At 44.9% G+C, this 18,229-nt stretch overlaps 1 protein-coding gene across 1 annotated transcript in view; it reads left to right on the plus strand.

Annotated features, from left to right (window-relative positions):
- Nucleotides 1–18,229, plus strand: part of LOC147904323 (uncharacterized) — a 69,099-nt gene that overhangs the window by 34,016 nt on the left and 16,854 nt on the right. Inside the window, exons 12-17 of the mRNA XM_087394003.1 lie at nucleotides 4,863–4,995; nucleotides 5,139–5,211; nucleotides 5,354–5,431; nucleotides 5,550–5,683; nucleotides 5,758–5,860; nucleotides 6,129–6,187. Of these exons, the coding sequence (XP_087250129.1) occupies nucleotides 4,863–4,995; nucleotides 5,139–5,211; nucleotides 5,354–5,431; nucleotides 5,550–5,683; nucleotides 5,758–5,860; nucleotides 6,129–6,187 (580 nt within the window). The remainder of the gene's footprint in view (nucleotides 1–4,862; nucleotides 4,996–5,138; nucleotides 5,212–5,353; nucleotides 5,432–5,549; nucleotides 5,684–5,757; nucleotides 5,861–6,128; nucleotides 6,188–18,229) is intronic.

Consider the following 18,229-nt stretch of genomic DNA (forward strand, 5'->3'; position numbering starts at 1 on the left):
ATGTTGCTCCAAAGATGGACAAAACCTTGCATCAGTGTGCACAGTGTGCTACCATCTAGTGTGTTAATAGCTTCTAGACTTGTAGGACAATTTTGTCAGCATCCTCCCACTTTAACTCAGCTACATGGTTGCCTCATCATTTAGGAAACCCGAAGGCAAAGCAAGAAGTTAGGTGGGCTAAAAACAACCTTTATGGCTAAAAACAAAAAACCAAATTGGAAATCCCTTAGCAGTCCTAAACAAAAGCATAACTTTACTTCTCAATGTCAAAATGATAAAAAAGATCATCATGATCACAATGACATAAAGAGGACCTTGCTTTTACTATGGGAAGCCTGGCCACTTTGCTTCCAAGTGTTGGAAGAAAATGACGGATATGGCTAAACGTGGTCTAAACCTAGTACTAAAGAACCACTAATGTAGCCATGTGCTAGACCAGTGATTTTGAGAAAGCCTTAAATATCTCAAGAGTCAAAACCAAATAAGTTTGGGCCAGGATGATGACTCATGGATCATTGATTCTGGAGCCTCCAGTTACTTCACTCCAGACACTCCCTTAGAGAATAGTGATAATGTTCATGTAGAAATACGGGACTCCAAACTTAATCAAATCGAGGGTCTTGGTAATGTATCAATACAGATGCTGAATAATGATATATGGGACATACATAACGTTTTATATTTCCAGGCCTGAAGAAAAAACTTCCATCTATTAGTGCCATTACTACACATAACAACAAGGTGAAATTTGATGAAGGGGAATGTCTCATTCGAGACAAGGCCAATGATTTCAAAATCACCAAGGGACTTGAGAAAGAAGGCCATTATAAAATGACATCATATATGCCTGACTTCAAGGCTTACATCTCTCAATTAAACAAGAAAAAAACAATGTGGCACGAAGGTTTGCCACCTGAACATGCAAAGCCTTGTTCTCATGAGGAAAGGTTTTGTGAATGCCTTCCCTCATCTTCATCTAGATAAGATGATTTGCAAAGGATGTATCATGGAAAAGCACCGCCGTCGAAAGTTGGCAGGGATGTACGCTTTGATGGAGGAACTGGTTATACTTGACAACAAGACACATCGTTCTATCCTATCACTGCACAAGTGGTGAATGGAGATTTTGCTGTTGAAAAACCTTCATCAGATACTCGTGAGGTTGAACTTGAGTTGAGAATAGAACTGAGATGGTTTTATGAAACCATCGAAGATAGTCATGTTATTGATGAACCATCAACTAGTAAGGAAGGACTTAGAAGATGTACAAGGATCCAAAGGGCACCCAGTAGGTCCAATGCCAGTCATGCATTAATGACCAATATGGAACATATAGCTGAATGAGGAAACGTATAAAGCCTGTTTGCGAACGGTTGAAGGCATTAACTATGATGAAACCTTTATGCCACTAGTCACACATAACGCTATTAGATCGATAGTAGTCCTTGCCACCCATTTACAGCTGGCCTCCTCTATCACATGGATGTCAAAACCACTTTCCTAAATGTTGATTTGAAAGAGGTCTATATGGACAACGACGTGGGTTTGAGGTTAAAGGCAAGGAGAAAAAGGTATGTAAAGTATGGTTTGAAACAAGGACCTTATGCTTGGTATTCAAAAATTGATGAATGTTTCAATGAGAAGGCATTCAATAAGAGTTAATTAGATTATAGCTTTTATACAAAGCATGAAAATAAACATAATAACGTTATATAGTTCTCATGTCTTATATGATGATGACATCAGCCAGGGTATGGACTGTACAGACAGCCACGTCAACATGTACAGACAGTTTTGGTGCAGGCCTGTGGGCTGTAGGCAGTGCAACAGCAGGAAGAGAGGCGGAACAGTCACATCAAATTTTGGCAGGGTTTGGGGCAGCATAAGGCCCCTAGCCTTGGCTGGTATAGCCTAGGCCAGTGGCTGGATGCCATATGGCTAGGCGGGCCAGCAAGAGCCTCCAAATGGGATGCTAGTAGGCATTTATAGGCCTCCCCCTCCAGTTGGCTGGTAGGGGGGATTCTAGTCGGCCCATTAGGGAGCTGGTCGGTTTTTTGAAGGGGGCCTTGAGCCCTATAAAAGGGGGCCATTTGGCTCGTACTTGGCATCACTTGGAGCAGCAGATCTAGAGCAGAAAGAAGCAGCAGCAGGGCTTCCCTTGCGCCTACATTCAGGAGGTGAAGGAGGCATCCAAAAGGCTGCATACTTAGCTCAAGAGAGGCTTCCCACCTAGGCTGACTACCCGGGCAGTAAGGTGGAGGGATCACTGGACAAAGAGTCTACATAAGCTCAAAGGATCACATGGGCTCAGAGATCTAGAGGTGCCAGGCAGATAGTAGTAGAACTTCCGGTAAGATCAGAGGACCACAGTTTGGTGGGACTCTAAATCTTTTTGTATTGTGCCCGGTTTTGGATAGACGGAAATATATAACTGTCTATTTACTGGCTTGCGCACACATATAAGGTTGTGAAGTACACACAAGTAAAGTAGTGAAACAATTCCGAGTGGTATTCCTGGCGACGCTCTACCAGTCTTCCGTTGTGGGATACCCTCTGGTGAGATTTTATTTCAGAAGACTACCGAGGTTGGTACTAGAGCATCTATACGACCAGCTGAGAGGAGGGTTATCATTGCCCGGTACACATGCACGTCTCGATGGTTTCACATCCAGGGTATTCAGATGGACCGTCTCCCCCTTTCAGTACAGCTTGGATGCCCTTGATCCCTTGCTCCCACGGGGTGAGATCACGGTATTATATGGTTTGACCTGCTATAGCTCTATACGCCATGGACTTGGGGGAGGGACTAAAAGTTCCCACCAAGATCCAGTTCTACCGTTATCACTTCTTGAGATTATTGGAGGATGGAGTGATTATCAGACCCCGGTATCTGGAGGACAGGCGAGTCTCACACGCCTTGAGGATTGCCACTGGACAGATGCAGGTCTCGTCCCATCAGCTGAGGATGGAGGCAACGAGAGCCACAAGTATGCCTAGAGAGCAACGGATATGTAGACTACACGTTGGGGGAGGTGAAAGATAGAGGAGCACTTTATGTGTACTTGCCCATGAGATTTGAGGATGATACCATTGTCTCTATCAAGAAGGGCATGGTTCTGGGCCTCTCTCTTGGCTCACTTCCAGGACCAGGTTTGTATTGGCCTCGATGTAACTGAGATGCGACGACATAGAGAGACTCTATTGCATCAGATCAGATAGCAGGAGAGGATATCACCATAGGAGACAAAAATGGATCAAGCTCAGTGACACATCACAGATTTCCACGCATTTGAGTCTTGCCCCAGATATGGCGGAGTAGAGGAGGAGATAGATGATATGAGGGCAGCATGGGTCCCTATGATGAGATGACGACGAGGATGGATGCAGCCAGAAATGCAAGGACCACACATGTTACAGAGACAGACCAGAGCACGCACGATGGAGGTTCAGCCCAGAGAGGGGATCGCCGCGAGGTGTCACTCTCGACATCCTACCCCCCACCCATAGAGAGAGACGATCCTGCAGACTCATATACAAGATATTTTTGCAGCTCACAGGAGAGCCACCAGGGCACTCAGTTATGTATTTTGACTCGGAGAAAGAGTACTAGTTTTGAGCTTTGAGCTTAGTCTAGTATAGTACTTAGCAAAGGGCCTTAGTGTGCCCTTTGCTTCAGCCCACAATGGCTTGTATGAGTTACTCTGTGATTATTCTTTGTCTCATAGGCCCCCGAGGCCTTCCGAAGACAGTAACACATCTTTCTTTCTTTCTAGCGCAGCCAGTCAGATGTGGCACAGACATTCACTCACCATCTCTCTCACTCTAGGGCAGCCAATCAGATACAAGTATTGCATCTAGTGCATGTGTTTGGTGCATTCTGATTGGACACTCTATGTTAGTGTGCCACAAGGATGTAGAAGCCATTTGGAATTTTCTCAGGAAGCTTCTCCCCCCTCACCTCAAACTTCTCAGGAAGCTTCTCCCCTCTCACCTCCTCAGCTCCACACCTCCTCAGTACAGTTTGCTATATTTGGGGTTTATTGTGTGTCTGCAGCTTAGTTGCTGCACATGCAGTTGTATGCTTTCATTCAAGCCAGTGCTGGCATTCCAGTTTGCAGCAATTCATGTGTGCATGTCCATCTATTCCCACCTGTGTGTGGAGGGCACTGCAGTCTAGCAGCCTCCTGTTTCTGTTTTCTTTCAGCAGCTGCCTGATGCATCACAAAACTTGTAGATATCATTTGATGCGATAGGAAAGCAGTTTTTTGGGGCTGGATCGGGGATTGTGCAACTTGTAGAAATTGTTTGATACAATAGGAAAGCAGTCTCTTTGCGACAAAGTGCTCCAAAACTGATTTGAAGCAGCAGCTATGCAAAATTTGGAGCCACTGGTGTGGGGAGTTGGAGGGAGGACGAGCTACTGTGATACCAAATGAAGGCAAAAAAAGTACACCAAATCAGAAAACTAAGAGCGCACAAAGTAATGAATGAAGAACAGAAGATGAAGATAGGGCATATGATGTGCAGTCTTCAAAGACAAGCAGCCGACTGAAGGCAAAACTCATACCGGGTTTACTTGCTCAATCCTAGAAGCTAGCACAAACAATGAATGACATCAAGAGCTAGTTGCCAATAACAACTTAACCATGTGTGCGTACATGTAATTAACATGACATATGCCTTGACACCTAATTACTAAAAAGTATGCACTACTGTCTTAGAGAAACTTGATTGCCATTTTACCAAATAACGTCTTTTAGCTGTCTACTTATATTATTGTGAAGAAACTGATCACTTCACAAGTTGATTGGCACCATATTTTCAAAGAGGTTGTCTGATAATTGTTTTTTGAATGCTCACAGAAATTGTTGCGAATTTACGCATTAGTGTTCAGAACATGGATATACTGAATCAGTTCCACCATGTGTTTTGGATGGGTGATTTGAATTATAGACTTGACTTTGGAGCACCTGAGGACAAGCAAATGACTCCGGAGTAATATACAGAACATCTTTCTCTTGTTATGCGAGAAAACTGTTCAAGAATGTTACATTGACTCAATACGTGTGATAGGAACATAAAAACTAGCTATGATGCTTCTCTCTGTTTCTATCTTTTAATCGAGTATCAAACAGCAGGACAACTTTATGGAACACAGTAGTTGAGCAGATTCAACAGCGACATTTCCATACTTTACTCCAGTCTGATGAGGTAAGGTTCTCAACATCAATGTCAAAGGGATTTTCTTTCTCCTCCTATGGAAAACTATGGAGAGCAAAAAAATTTCCTATAGAAGCCAAAAGGGAACACCTGAGAATAAACAGCGATACACTGAGGATTTGAATGCTCACAGCTCCGTAAAGAACAAACTGCAGGAAGGGTCCTCCATTCATTTAAAGAGGGTGAGATAACGTTCCCTCCAACATTCAAGGTAATGATTCCATCTTGGTGTTCTCGTATGTCTTAACTAGCTCTGCTGAATATTCAAAAATCTGAACAGTAACTGTAATCATAACGTTCTTCACTGTGGCTTTATAACATCTTGGAAGATGAAAAGGGACTCAGAAGATGAATATGATATGCAACGAATCCCAGCATGGTGTGATCGTATTCTTTGGTCATCACTCCCTGGTTGCAATGTAGACCTGCTCTCCTATACATCAGCTCCCAGCATTTTAACCAGGTAAGTTGTGTTTTTCTGAAGAATTTCTGGCTCTTGTTAACGTTAAGTACTAAATGTATATCCGGTCGTGACAGTGATCACAAGCCTGTAGCAGCAACATTCACATTAACAGCCTATGCTCTGCCCTGCAATTCATTGGACCCATTGGATGAGGATGACAAAAGGTGGCATGTTCGAGTAAGTCTTATAACAGATTTCAGAAGCATTACATGGATGATTTCTTGCACGAGCATTGAATAGTGTGCTAAGTTGTCTATCTGTAACTTCAAAAATAACTGCAGGACAAGAAGTACAAAAGCCTCAGTTTAGCTAGCATAACATCTCATGCTGTAGTCTTGTTCCTCTATATTTGCATTATAGGTCTACTGCTTATATCTTCCATATTCTAATCAGCTGGAAGCATTATGCTGTATTATGATTTCTGTGTTCAACTTGTTGGCCACAGTTTACAGCTTTGCGAGCAAAAAACTTGCGTGCATCTGATATGAGTGGATATTCTGATCCGTAAGTCATTCTAACATTAATGACCTCTTGAGATTTTGAGAAAAGAACTAAAAAAGGAATATATGATTCTGTTGTAGCAGATTTACCAAAGTATTTTAGTACGTTTTGGGATCCCTGCTTGAGTACTTCTTGAGTACTTTGTTGGGTGCTCCTTGGTGTATAGGTACTCATGACCTCCCTAATAAATTATATTAGAAATGGACAACATCACAGCACATAAAAACCCGGATATTTAAAGAGCCACGCTAGGCCATGTATATATTATAATATGATTCTGAAGGTCAAGCAGGAACTTCAGTTTAAATGTGCCCACTCGCATCACACACCTTCTCAATAACAAAGGAGGAGAGTGAAGAATCAGTGTGTTTATTTGCACCCAATTGGCTGAGGCATCCAACATGCGTGTGTCCTGCATGCAGGGCTGCTTTCTGGAGAACTGAACGAGCAAAGATACAAACTTAGAGCTGAGTCAGTGACCAGTCACAAGCAGGACAAAGAAATTTCTCTTTTAGCAGAAGCATTGAAGCTGCTTTGCAGTTGACTTCCTAGCATCTTGAGTCTTTCACCATCTGAAAATTCTGACAAGGAAAAGCTTAACATTGAGGCTGTAAGGTGCTCCTCACTCATTGCCTTGGGCTGCCATCACCCACCTCCCTTGTGCCCCCAAACTTTCCCCATTCGTGGCCAGAGATTATATAAGTTCACGCTCATCCTACTCTTCCCTTGCCACATGTGATTTTCACTTTGTTTTGGCTCCTGCAGTTTTTATGTCTTCCCGCCAGGAGTATTACCTTGAGTTAAAATCCTCTGACTGCTCAAATCTCAGATAGATGCAAGTAACACAAAGAATACTAACCCCTTAGGGTCAAATTAGCGAATGTGCCGCTCAGCAATAGTTTCTCTATCTCAAACAACCCCTGACCGTGAGGCCTAGTGTTAGAAGTCACTGACCCACCTGTGAGCCCCCAAATGAGGAGGACAATGGATCAGTAGAGTGTAGGGGGTTGAAGTTTACCTGAACCAGATGATTGCATAGCAGCCTGATCTGTTTGGAGGACTGTCTGCATGGAGAAAGGACCCTAGATCTGCCGTGATGAACGAGGACAGTCTGCATTGCAGTTGGACAGACGGACATCATATATTGGCCACTGCCAGGATCTATTTATAGGCCTGGCCGTGGGTGTGGCAGTCTGCAACAAGGAGGTGGGTTTCACAGACTGGGATTAGGGCAAAGCTGGTCGGTGCATCCTGCAGTTCCAGTCGCGTATCCAGTCGGTTATCCAGGGCTATTTCTCAGCCTATATAAACCCCCTCACTTCTCCACATTGAGTACAACATTCGCTGAAGCCTTCTTGCTGGCAGCATGGACTCGGGAAGAGTGTGGAGTCATCTATTTGAGCGTTCTCAGCAGTGCAATCACCTGGATTGCTGTTTTGTGCCCAGCCCCTTTGCTGCTCTTTTGTGAGCTGTTTTTCCTCATCAGTGGATGCATAAAGTCCGAGTTATCTCTCTCTTCTTCTCTTCTATCTGCTGTCTGCTTTCTGCAGTGAGGCTGGAGGTGGTCAATAAAGGTAATTCAGCCACCAAAAAGAGAGTTCATATCAGATGCTTTAGAGGAAGATAAGAGGAGGAACATCAAGCTTTGAGTGTACATGCCATAGGGCTGGCAGTGGGCAACACCCCAATGGGGGATGCTGAAGCTTTGGTTAACAAAATGGGCATGTAGGCCATTCTATGGGCTATCCATAGGTGCCACTCATTCCTTGGTATGTGCCTTGTAGGCCTAGTTACAGTCAGTTAGGTCAGTTGGTACAGTTAGTACATGTACCACTTAGAACACTTCGAATACTTAGTCCAGTTAGGTTTTTGTGCAAGAAATTTGCATTTTGGAGCACTTGCTTCGAAGGAGGACCATTTTGGGGGCATTTATTGCTGCTGCAGTACAAGCCGCCTCACACATGTGGTTCCATACAGCCGTACGGACTGTACAGACCATTTGTGCCTGCATTTAATGCTCATTGGGGGCTGTATAGACCTGCTGTACTGCATTTAAGACCTGTACGGAGGTGTACGGGACAGTTTACAGCACTCCTCATTCACACGTGTGGTCCGTACAACAGGCCAATTTCCTGCTGTACAGACTTGTTGCTGCTGATTTTTGACCTTTCAGAGCTGTTTCGGTGCATTTATGACCTTCCAGACCTGCTTCAATATTCGTGCCAGCTTGTTCGGAGCTGTTCATGTTGTCTCGTGCTGCGTGCCGGTCTTTCAAGACTTTTGGAGCTTGTTGCTGGAATCCAGAGGCCTCTCCTTGAGCCCATTCCTTCTCATTTGGCTTCCCTTTGCCTCGGGCTGCAAGTTTCTGTCCATTGGATCAGTCTCCTTTCATTTGGAAGTGCTCTCCTCCTTGTGGGAGCTCTTTCTCTTGCTGTAACTCTCATTTCCAGCCTTCTCTTCCTGTCAAAATCAAAAGGCAAAATTCTACTCAAGCTTCAAAGCTTTTCACTACAAAAGACTTTGTTGTCTCAAGGTATACCAGCAAAGAAAAGACTGTTTTGCAGAAAATGGAAAGAACCAATGCAACAGTGGCTTACCCAATGATGTGGCCCAAAAATACAGTAGGGAAAATGCTTCAAATGTAAGCAGAGAGATTCAACCTTGAAGGAGAGGTGAAAGGACAGCAAATGGCAATGTGAGATGCCAAGTTGCCCTTCTCTCATTTGCTTTGCCAGTTGGTGCTTTTGCCTTGAATTTCAGCACTATGGCTAGCAACAAGGCTGATTTGTTTGGGATGCTTGGGGCTGAGGACAAGCTTGACGGCACAAACTACCCCATGTGGGCATAAATGAATGGACATGTTTTGGTTGTGATTCCAAAGCACATGCCTTGATTGCTCTTTCAGTTAAAAGGGTCATTATCTCTCATATCCGGTCTTGCAAGACAGCAAAGCAAGTGTGGGATCAGCTTGCATCCTTATATCAAGTGCGGAATGAGGCGAGGGTTGCCTATCTCTGCAAGTAGTTAAAGGACGCGAAGCTTGAAGAGGATGGTAATATGGATGCCTATCTTAGTGTGAAGGATTTGAAAGAATAGTTAGCTAACATTGATGAGGAGGTGCCTGATTCTCAACTTGTTTCTATTACCCTTGATGGGTTACTTGACTCCTACCAAGGTTTTGCTATTACATTGAGGTTGGTTGCACATGGCAGTGCCAACCATTATTCCTTTGACCAGCTAGTTGCCCTCTTACTACGGGAGGAACAAAGCTGTGCAAATAGAAATGCTTCTATGGCTAGTGATCGAGCCTTTGCTACCAAGCTTAAAAACAAAGGCAAAGGCAAGGTTTCAGCTGGTAAACCCCCTCAATTACATGCTGGTCACTCCCATGATGTCTCTTCTTCTAGGAAGAAGAAGAAGAAAAAGAGATGCAACTATTGCAAGAAATGTGGGCATGACATTTCTAAATGCAGGAAGAGAATTGCATTTGAGAAGAAGAAGAACAGTCTCGTCTTGCAGTATCTAGTTCTTCTAGTCCAGATGATCGACATGAGTCAGCTAATTTTGCACATGACCAGCATTGGGCTTTTCTTGTTACATGTTAGTATAACCTTGATGTTCATGATGTCCATGATACATGCATGACAGTTTCTGATGTAATCTAATGCCTGGTTCTTTGATAGTGGTGCTAGCAAGCACATTACTTCTTGCCGGAAGTTACTCAACTCACTTGAGCATGCATCTAAGGGGGGGACAGTTACAAGTGCCAATAATGCATCATATACAATGAAAGGCATTGGGCAAGTTGCCATTACTTCTATTTCTAGTGGTTTAGTCACTCTAGACAATGTGCTTTATGTTCTAGGCATTCCCAAGAACCTCATCTCTGTTTCAGCCATAGCTACTTGTGGCTATCAAGTTCTCTTTGATGGTGTTCGGGGTGCAGTCTATGATGCTACACATGCCTTTACCATGGTGTTGACTGAGGCATTGACTAGAGGGCTGTATAGACTTGATGCCTATGACAGATGCTTGGATGATGCTGGAGTTGCAGATGCAGATGCAGAGGCAGATGCCTATGCTGTTGATTTCTCTCTCTCTCACTCTCTTGCCAAGCGTCCTTTCTCTCTATGTCCCTCTTATGATTGGTCGAGAGCCTTATTTTCTAAACCCTAAAAGGCCCCAAAATGAGCTCCCTTTTTTTCTAATGGCCCATCACCCGCCTAGCCCTACGTCAATGCCTCCGTCACGTAGCGTAGCCCTCGACTATGCCGTCTCGCCTAGCCCTTCGTCAATGCCCGTCACTCGTCACCCGTTGCTGAGTCGCCCATCACCTGCCCTCAACCATGCTGGCTGCACCTCCACATCCCCCTGCACGCCTCCATTGCTCCCCCATTGCGCCTCCCGCCTAGCCCTCTGCCATCGCATGCACTTATTTCTACCGCCTGCGTGTGGGATCTTCTCCGCCTGTGCCAATTTCATCGCCCCTTGCTTCCTTGCAGAACTTTAGATTAGCTGGTTGGTTAGGTTTAGTGACCTTGGGTCAAATTAGTTAGTTGAGGTTAGGTTGGGTCAACCTAACTAAGGTTAGACTAAGTCATGGTTAGGTAAGGTTAGACTAACTAAGTGTCCTAACTGTCCTAGAGGTCTTTAGGTCAATGAACTAACTGTCCTAGGTGAGTTAGGCTACCCCCCCTCCCAAAAAAAAAGAAGGGAGCCCCTTTAACACCCCCTTTTGAAGGCCTTCCACAGCCCCATTTGGGCTCAATCGGGCACCGTTTCGAAACCTCTTTGACGACCTTCCTCCCAAGCTTCTCCATCGACATTCTCAGTGATTCTCAGCTGCTCATTACAACAGGATAACAGGAGTCAGTTTTCGAAATGGAAAAGGGGAGAAAGACAAAGACAAAGACCAAAACAAGAAAGAAGACAAAAACCAGCAAATACAATTAAAGCTCGAGGATGTGAATGCTTAAGCACTTCAACCGAAGTGGACTCGGAGTGGATAGCAAAGCAATTCATAAGACGGGATCTACCTTAGCTTTAGCTTCAGCTCCAACCTCAGCCATAGCCACGTCTACAATCACACCCACTCCAACTACTTCTTCAACTATAGATATACCCATGACAAGAGGCGACATCGACCGCCTCCCCCTCTCCCGCGACAAAGGGGTCGACACCGATTTCCTCCCTCTCTCCTTCTCCCGCTTCAATTATAGTCTCCTCATCCGTTTCATTGCCTATGTCACCTACATCGCAGGTGTCATACAATGTCCCACAGTACTCCTCGACTTTTCTTTATCCACTCCCTCTCAGCCAGCCATCTCTCCCACACCCAACTGGTATCATTCCACTCATGCCTTAGTCATCCCCATATCTCACCCAACTAGCCTAGTCGTCGCCCACCATTTTGCCCAATTCTCCTAGTTTTGTACCACAGCCTTTTCAGTTTCAGCTTGGGCAAGGACTAGCTGACCCACCACCAAATGCCTGAGAGTCTCTGGTCATGGAGGTACACATCATTCGTGTACACGAGGTGGATTTGAACCGCTTTGCACAGGAGCAAGCCCGCTTTACCCAAGGGCAGGCTCGTGCCATACAAGAGCAGGCTGGCCTCATCCAGGGGCTCAGACAAGACATCTTGCTGCTCCGACAAGAGGTCGCAACCATCCATGCAACCCTAAGGAGTACACTAGTGATCAAGGCACAGATTACAAGCATGCAATCTGTAATCGAGGAGACATCCAGATGGGTAGATGTGGCCAAACAGGAACCTATGAAGGCAACTGGTTTCGCGACTCTCATGGAGCAGCAGCAAAGAGCCCATAAGGCTCTCAACATCAAAGTCTGTGCATTCCACACACCGAGGCTACACTGATGAGCGATGCGAAGGCATTTGTGGCCACTATTCTTGGGGCAACTGAGCATAGGATTGAGAGGGCATGGCGGGTGGAGACAGACCCCAATCAAGAGCAGCCCCTTATCATAGGATTCCATGATGCTCACACACGACTCTCAGCTTTACGGCCTAGATCAGTCTTACGAGACCAGCCATCGATATCCATGGATGAAGATCTCACCCCCTTACAGTTTGAGGAGAGGCGCACTCTGATACAACAGCGGGATCAGGCCCGCAAAGATGGGAAGTGTGCAGTAGTTAGAGACAGACGACTCCTTAAAAGTCCCCGTCGGGCATCTGCACCACCTCCTCCCACATAGGGAGGTGGGGTATATGAGACTCAGCCTACCGAGACCCTGTCCGGTACCATTTGGGGACTGTAATGGTAGCTTATGGTCAAAACCAGGGAACTTCTCAGAATCTTATACAAGTCGTGACATAGTCTTTTATACAGACACATCAGAGTCGAGAGTGCCCACTACCAGTAGTCAGCGGGTACACATGGGAGTCTACTTACAGAGATGTGACGAGGGACACAAGGGGAGTACGAGGATCAGGAGTAGTAGTTCTTTACAGGTCCGTCATTTTGGGGACCATCTCAGTAGAGCAGAGAGATACACACTCCAGATTTCTCTAGATCCGGGTCTGACACAGAGACAGTCAGGATTTGTTCGTTGCAACAGAGGGTTTATTGCTACTTCGTGGACTTCCACAAAGCCTTTGATACAGCTCCGAGAGCCCACCTCATCAGGCGTCTGCAAGACTCGGGTTATGACCAGAAAATTATTTAGACTGTCATGGCACTTTACAAGAGGATCTCAAGCAGAGTTCGAATAGGGTCTGGATGGACAGATTAGATCACAAGTACTATTGGGATCAAACAAGGGTGTTCTTTATCACCAACCTTGTTTGGCCTATACATTGATGAGCTTGAGACAGTTACGCAGACACTGGGGGGGATCTTAATGGCACTTTGATTAAGATCTTGTTATACACAGATGACGTGGCACTCTTATCTTCCTCGGCAGAGGGTCTCCAGAGACACCTAGATGCACAACAGTCCTTTTGTGATTCCCATGATTTGAAGGTCAACCTTGGTAAAACCAAGGTCATGATCTTCAACACATCCAGAGCCGCTATGCACCCGGAGCAGTTCACTTTCGAAGGGTCGCCAGTTGAGGTTGTTTCATCATATAATATATAGGGGTTCTCTTCTCTGGACCTATCTTTACTATGAGACCGGCGATGCAGGCAGGGCTGAGCAAAGGATACGCTTCATTGGCCAGATTAGAGAGACAATGCTTCCACTCACATTTTCAAGACCCACGAACCAAGGGCTTACATTTTGACTCCTTGGTCCGCCCAGCAGGGATGTATGGCAGCCCTAGTTGGGGGTCGGATCTGGACATGGGGGGTGAATATATGTCAAAGGAATTTGCTGATTTTTTGGCCTCACGTGGCATACATCATCAGTACACTGTGCCTTGCACTCCTCAGCAGAATCCCATGGCTGAGAGAAAAAATAGATCAGTAATGGAGATGGCCAAGCATATGTTGAAAGGCAAGCACTTGCCTAACAAGTTATTGTTGGATGCCATTATGTGTGCGAATTACATTTTGAACAGATGTCCCACAAAGGCATTGAAGACCATCACACCTTATGAGGCTTGGACAGGTCATAAGCCCAGAATTTCTCATATGAGGACTTTTGGATGCTTGGCATATGCACATGCGCCTTCTCAGACGCGCACGAATTTGGATGATAAAGCTGTCAAATGCATTTTTATTGGGTATAGCTCAAAGAGCAAGGGCTACAAGCTCTGCTAGCCTCACACGGGCAAGGCTTTTGTCAGTAGGGATGTTGTGTTTGATGAATCTTCCTCTATGCCTTTGCTGGATTGTCAACAACAGCCCATTGTTGATGCTCCAGATCTCTTTGACAGCTCGATGCCTTTGTTTCCATCAGATTCTCATGATGATATCACATCTGAGGTTGCTCCTCCATCTGTTGGTCATTTGCAGCCACATGTGCAGCCTGAAATTCAGCATGATTTACAGCCAGATATGCCTCAACTTGATCAGGATATTGTGCATAGGGCTCTTGACCAGGAGAGAGCTGAAATACAGGATCCCAAAACGGTCCCCCTTCTGCTCCTTGACAGATTAAAAGACAGGAAACACAATACTCCCCTGCCTGCCCGTACTAGAGCAGCTGTTCGAAAAGAGCATGCTAATTTGGTTGCGAGTGCATTGGTTGCTACAGCATGCAATGAAGAACCATTATGCCATAAGGATGCCTTTCAGAATGAATGTTGGTTGAAAGCTATGCAAGCTGAGTTGGATTCTACCTATCAGAATAGCACTTGGGAGTTATGTGACTTGCCTCCTTGCAAGAATGCCATTGGAACTAAGTGGGTTTATAAGATTAAACGGAAAGCTGATGGTTCAGTGGACCGTTACAAAGCCCGTCTTGTTGCTAAGGGCTATGCTCAGCAGCAAGGCATTGACTTTTAGGAGACCTTTGCCCCCACTTCCAAGATCACTTCAAGATTGTTATTGCCTTTGCTGCCCATTTTCATTGGGAGGTACATCAGCTTGATATTAAGACAGCTAGGACAGATTTGCTGATTCTAGTACTCTATGTGGTTGACATGCTTTGTGACTGGGACACATGCTGAGCAAATTGCAGCTTTTAAGCTCGACTTGCAGAAGACATTTGCTATGTTTGATCTTGGTCTTTTGCATTACTATCTGGGCATTCAATTTGCTAGCAGCGAGGGGAGCATTTTGATGTCACAATCCAAGTATAGTGGACAGCTTTTGCAGCATTTTCAAGTATCCACACCATTCGACCCTGGTTTTCACTTCTCATCTGAGGATGGCAGCAGTGCATGTGATGTCACTCTCTATCAGTAGGCAGTTGGTTGTTTGATTTATTTATGCCATACTAGACCCGATCTTCAGTATGCTGTCTCACAGTTGAGCAGATATATGCACAGTCCCTCTACCATTGACAGGCCGTGAAGTGTGCCTTCCTTTATGAGGATGATTCTTCACTTGTTATGCATCAGTTCACCGATAGTGATTGGGATGGCTGTTCGGACATCTGTGTGTCACATAGTGGCAATTGTTTCATGCTTGGTACTTCATGCGTCTCTTGGTTCAGCAAGAAGCAAACTATAGTTGCTACTTCTAGCTGTGAAGCTGAGTACAAAGCAGCTTTTACAGCTACAGTGGAGTGTGTTTGGCTCCGGAAGCTACTGCAGATCTTCATGCATGTTAGACTACTCCTACTGTCATCTTCACTGATAGTCAAAGTGCTTTGGTTGTTGCACGGAATCCAGTTTTCCATGCCCGCACAAAGCATATTGAGGTTTACCATCACTATGTCAAAGAGAGATTATCAACAGGTGATATTCAATCGTCTTATATTCCCGATGAAGACAACTTGGCATATCTTTTTACGAAGGCTATTCCTTGACCTAAGTTTGAAGCTTTCGGGCAAGCTTTAAAGTTAGTACCTTTTGTGACTTGACCTGTTGTACTTTGTACAGTCATAGGTTGTACAGTCATAGGTTGCTATATCCCTACAGGATGAACATGTGTAACCATGACATTTAATATTTAGGTATTCTAAGAGGTGTCCAAGATACTTCAGCCCATACCATGGAGGAGGGTTTGTAGGCCATTCATTCTATGGCCTATCCATAGGTGCCACTCATTCCTTGGTATGTGCCTTGTAGGCCTAGTTACAATCAATTAGGTCAATTGGTACAGTTAGTACATGTACTACTTAGGACACTTAGTCTAGTTAGGGCACTTTGACCTAGGGTTTTGTTATATTGACTCTCTCTTGCACTTTCACTTAGTTTTGCAGCAATTCATTACAGCAGCTCCTTTTTGCCTCCATTCCTTGCATTCTTGAGCTTTCCTTGCTTGCCCTAGTCTACAAGGCATAAATCTGACTTTCGAGGCAGCTTGGAGAGTAGGCAAGGCTGACGCACCAGCAAGGCCAATGGTCAAATTCAGAATTGCAGCAAAGAGAACCTTTCATGGGAATGGGGGCGACTAGGGCATACCTAGATGATGACCTCACACTCTTGCAACAAGAGCACATAAGGGAGGGAAATGGGCTGCATACAGAGAACGTAAGGTGATCATCCAAGAAAAACGAAAGAGGAAGGGAAGGGATAAAACAGCACGACAGTGTTGAGACACGTGAAGACCCCTGAGAGAGGGCTTACCCATAGTGACGTACACCTGGGAGTCGACCCACAGGAAGGAGATGAGGAGAGATAGCAAGGTACGAGGTTCTAGGGTGTAGTAGCTCTTTTCAGGGACACCTAAGGCCGCTCATATTTGTGCTGGGAAAAGAGGAGCATGCACGACACATGTGGATACGAGTTCAGATCTTGACGTCTTCGAAAGGCCTCCCAGGCCTATGAGACAAAGTACAAGCAAAATAGTCTTCATACAAGCCACCATGGGCTAAAGCAGGGCTCACTAGGGCCCTTGTTGAGTGCTATACTAAAAAAAAGGGCCCAACTAGAACTCAAAACTCAAAATCTCGGTGGAGAAGTAGGAGATATGATCTGGTGCGGTGGCAGTCCTTCGATGGGATATGAGGGTATCTTGTATCTGCCTCTGTCGGATCATCTCAAGCTATAGTAGGGGGCGAGGCCTCTGTGATCTCTATATCTGGTGGGCATCTCAAGAGTGATACCATGGCTCTAATGGTCTCCTCTAAGTAGGACCGAGATGAGCCAATCCTCCATCGTGCGTGCTCTAGCATGTCTCTGCTCTGTGCATGGTCTCTGTGGCTCTAGCTCCATAACTCTCGTCGTATCTTTCCATTAATCCATGCTGCCCTCATATCAGCTACCTACTCTTCCACACCACTATGTCATGGTGCCGACTCAAATGTGTGGAAGTCTATTACATATCGCTATGTCTGACCTAGCTTAGTCTCCCGTGTCACCATCATGTCTCACTGTCTCGTTTGTCGAGCACAGTCTCTCTGTGTCGTTGCATCTCGATTAAGCAGAGATCGGTGCAAACCTGATTATGAAAGTGGGTGAGCTGAGAAATTGGTCTGAACCCTTGTCCCTCTTGGAAAATGCAATTATCTCGTCCATGGATCTCATAGTAGACAAGCATGTACATAGCAAGTGCCCCTTTGTCTTTATCTCCAATGTGTATATCCTACAGATCATGGTTGTAAGACACGTTAAGACACGACACGTTAGACATGCTTCAGACACGAGTGTCTAAAGTGTCTTAAAGATAAGACACGTAAGACACACCATTGTGATTATAATAATAAATATTTAATTAATATATGTATAAGTATACAAATGTACAACTTGCTAGCATAGCTCGCTACTAGATTCTAGAAGTACAATAAGCTACACTTAAACAATGCAAGAAGGCACTTGTACAATGTAGTTAAGAGTCAAGACTCGTCACTCAAGACTTAAAACTTAAAGTTAAGACTCGCGACTCAAGAGCTCGCAAGTATTCAGTACTTAAAGGTTTAAATGGACAATTGAATCTTGTCACATGTGATATGAATGAAATCTGTATCTCGATACATATAATTGAAAGGAAACTTTCGACTCTCAAGACTCAAATCTCTAAAGATTCATCCTAATCTGAATCTACGAGGTCACTGCCACTGCTAGATCCAAAGTCACCATCGATGATAGCATGGCTAAGTCAAACTCAATGTTGTTGTTACCCCCCACCCACCCAAAAAAAAAAACAAGAGTGTCTAAAGGTGTCTTAAGGTAAGGCACGTGTCTTAAGTGTCTTACGATAAGACACGAGTGTCTTAACAACCATGCTACAGATCCGTTGCTCTCGAGGTGTGCCTGTGGCTCTCCCTTTCTCGATCCTCAGTTGGTGGGAAGAGACCCGTAGTTAGCCAATGGCAATCGTCAGTGAATATGAGACTTCTGTCTTCCAGGTACTATAGTTTCATAATCATTCCATCCTCGATATTCTTAGGAGGTGATTGTGATATAATTAGCTCTTAGTGGGGAACTCTTGGTTACGCCCAAGTCCATGGTGTATAAAGCTGGAGTAGAGCTAACCATGTGATATCAAACCGCACACTCGATCTTTATTGTAGTGTGCTACTTTTCCTT

Source organism: Dipteris shenzhenensis, chromosome 2 (genome assembly GCF_047967505.1).
Source record: "Dipteris shenzhenensis isolate YYH24624 ecotype China chromosome 2, Dip_SZ_1.0, whole genome shotgun sequence".
Classification (NCBI taxonomy): Eukaryota; Viridiplantae; Streptophyta; class Polypodiopsida; order Gleicheniales; family Dipteridaceae; genus Dipteris; species Dipteris shenzhenensis.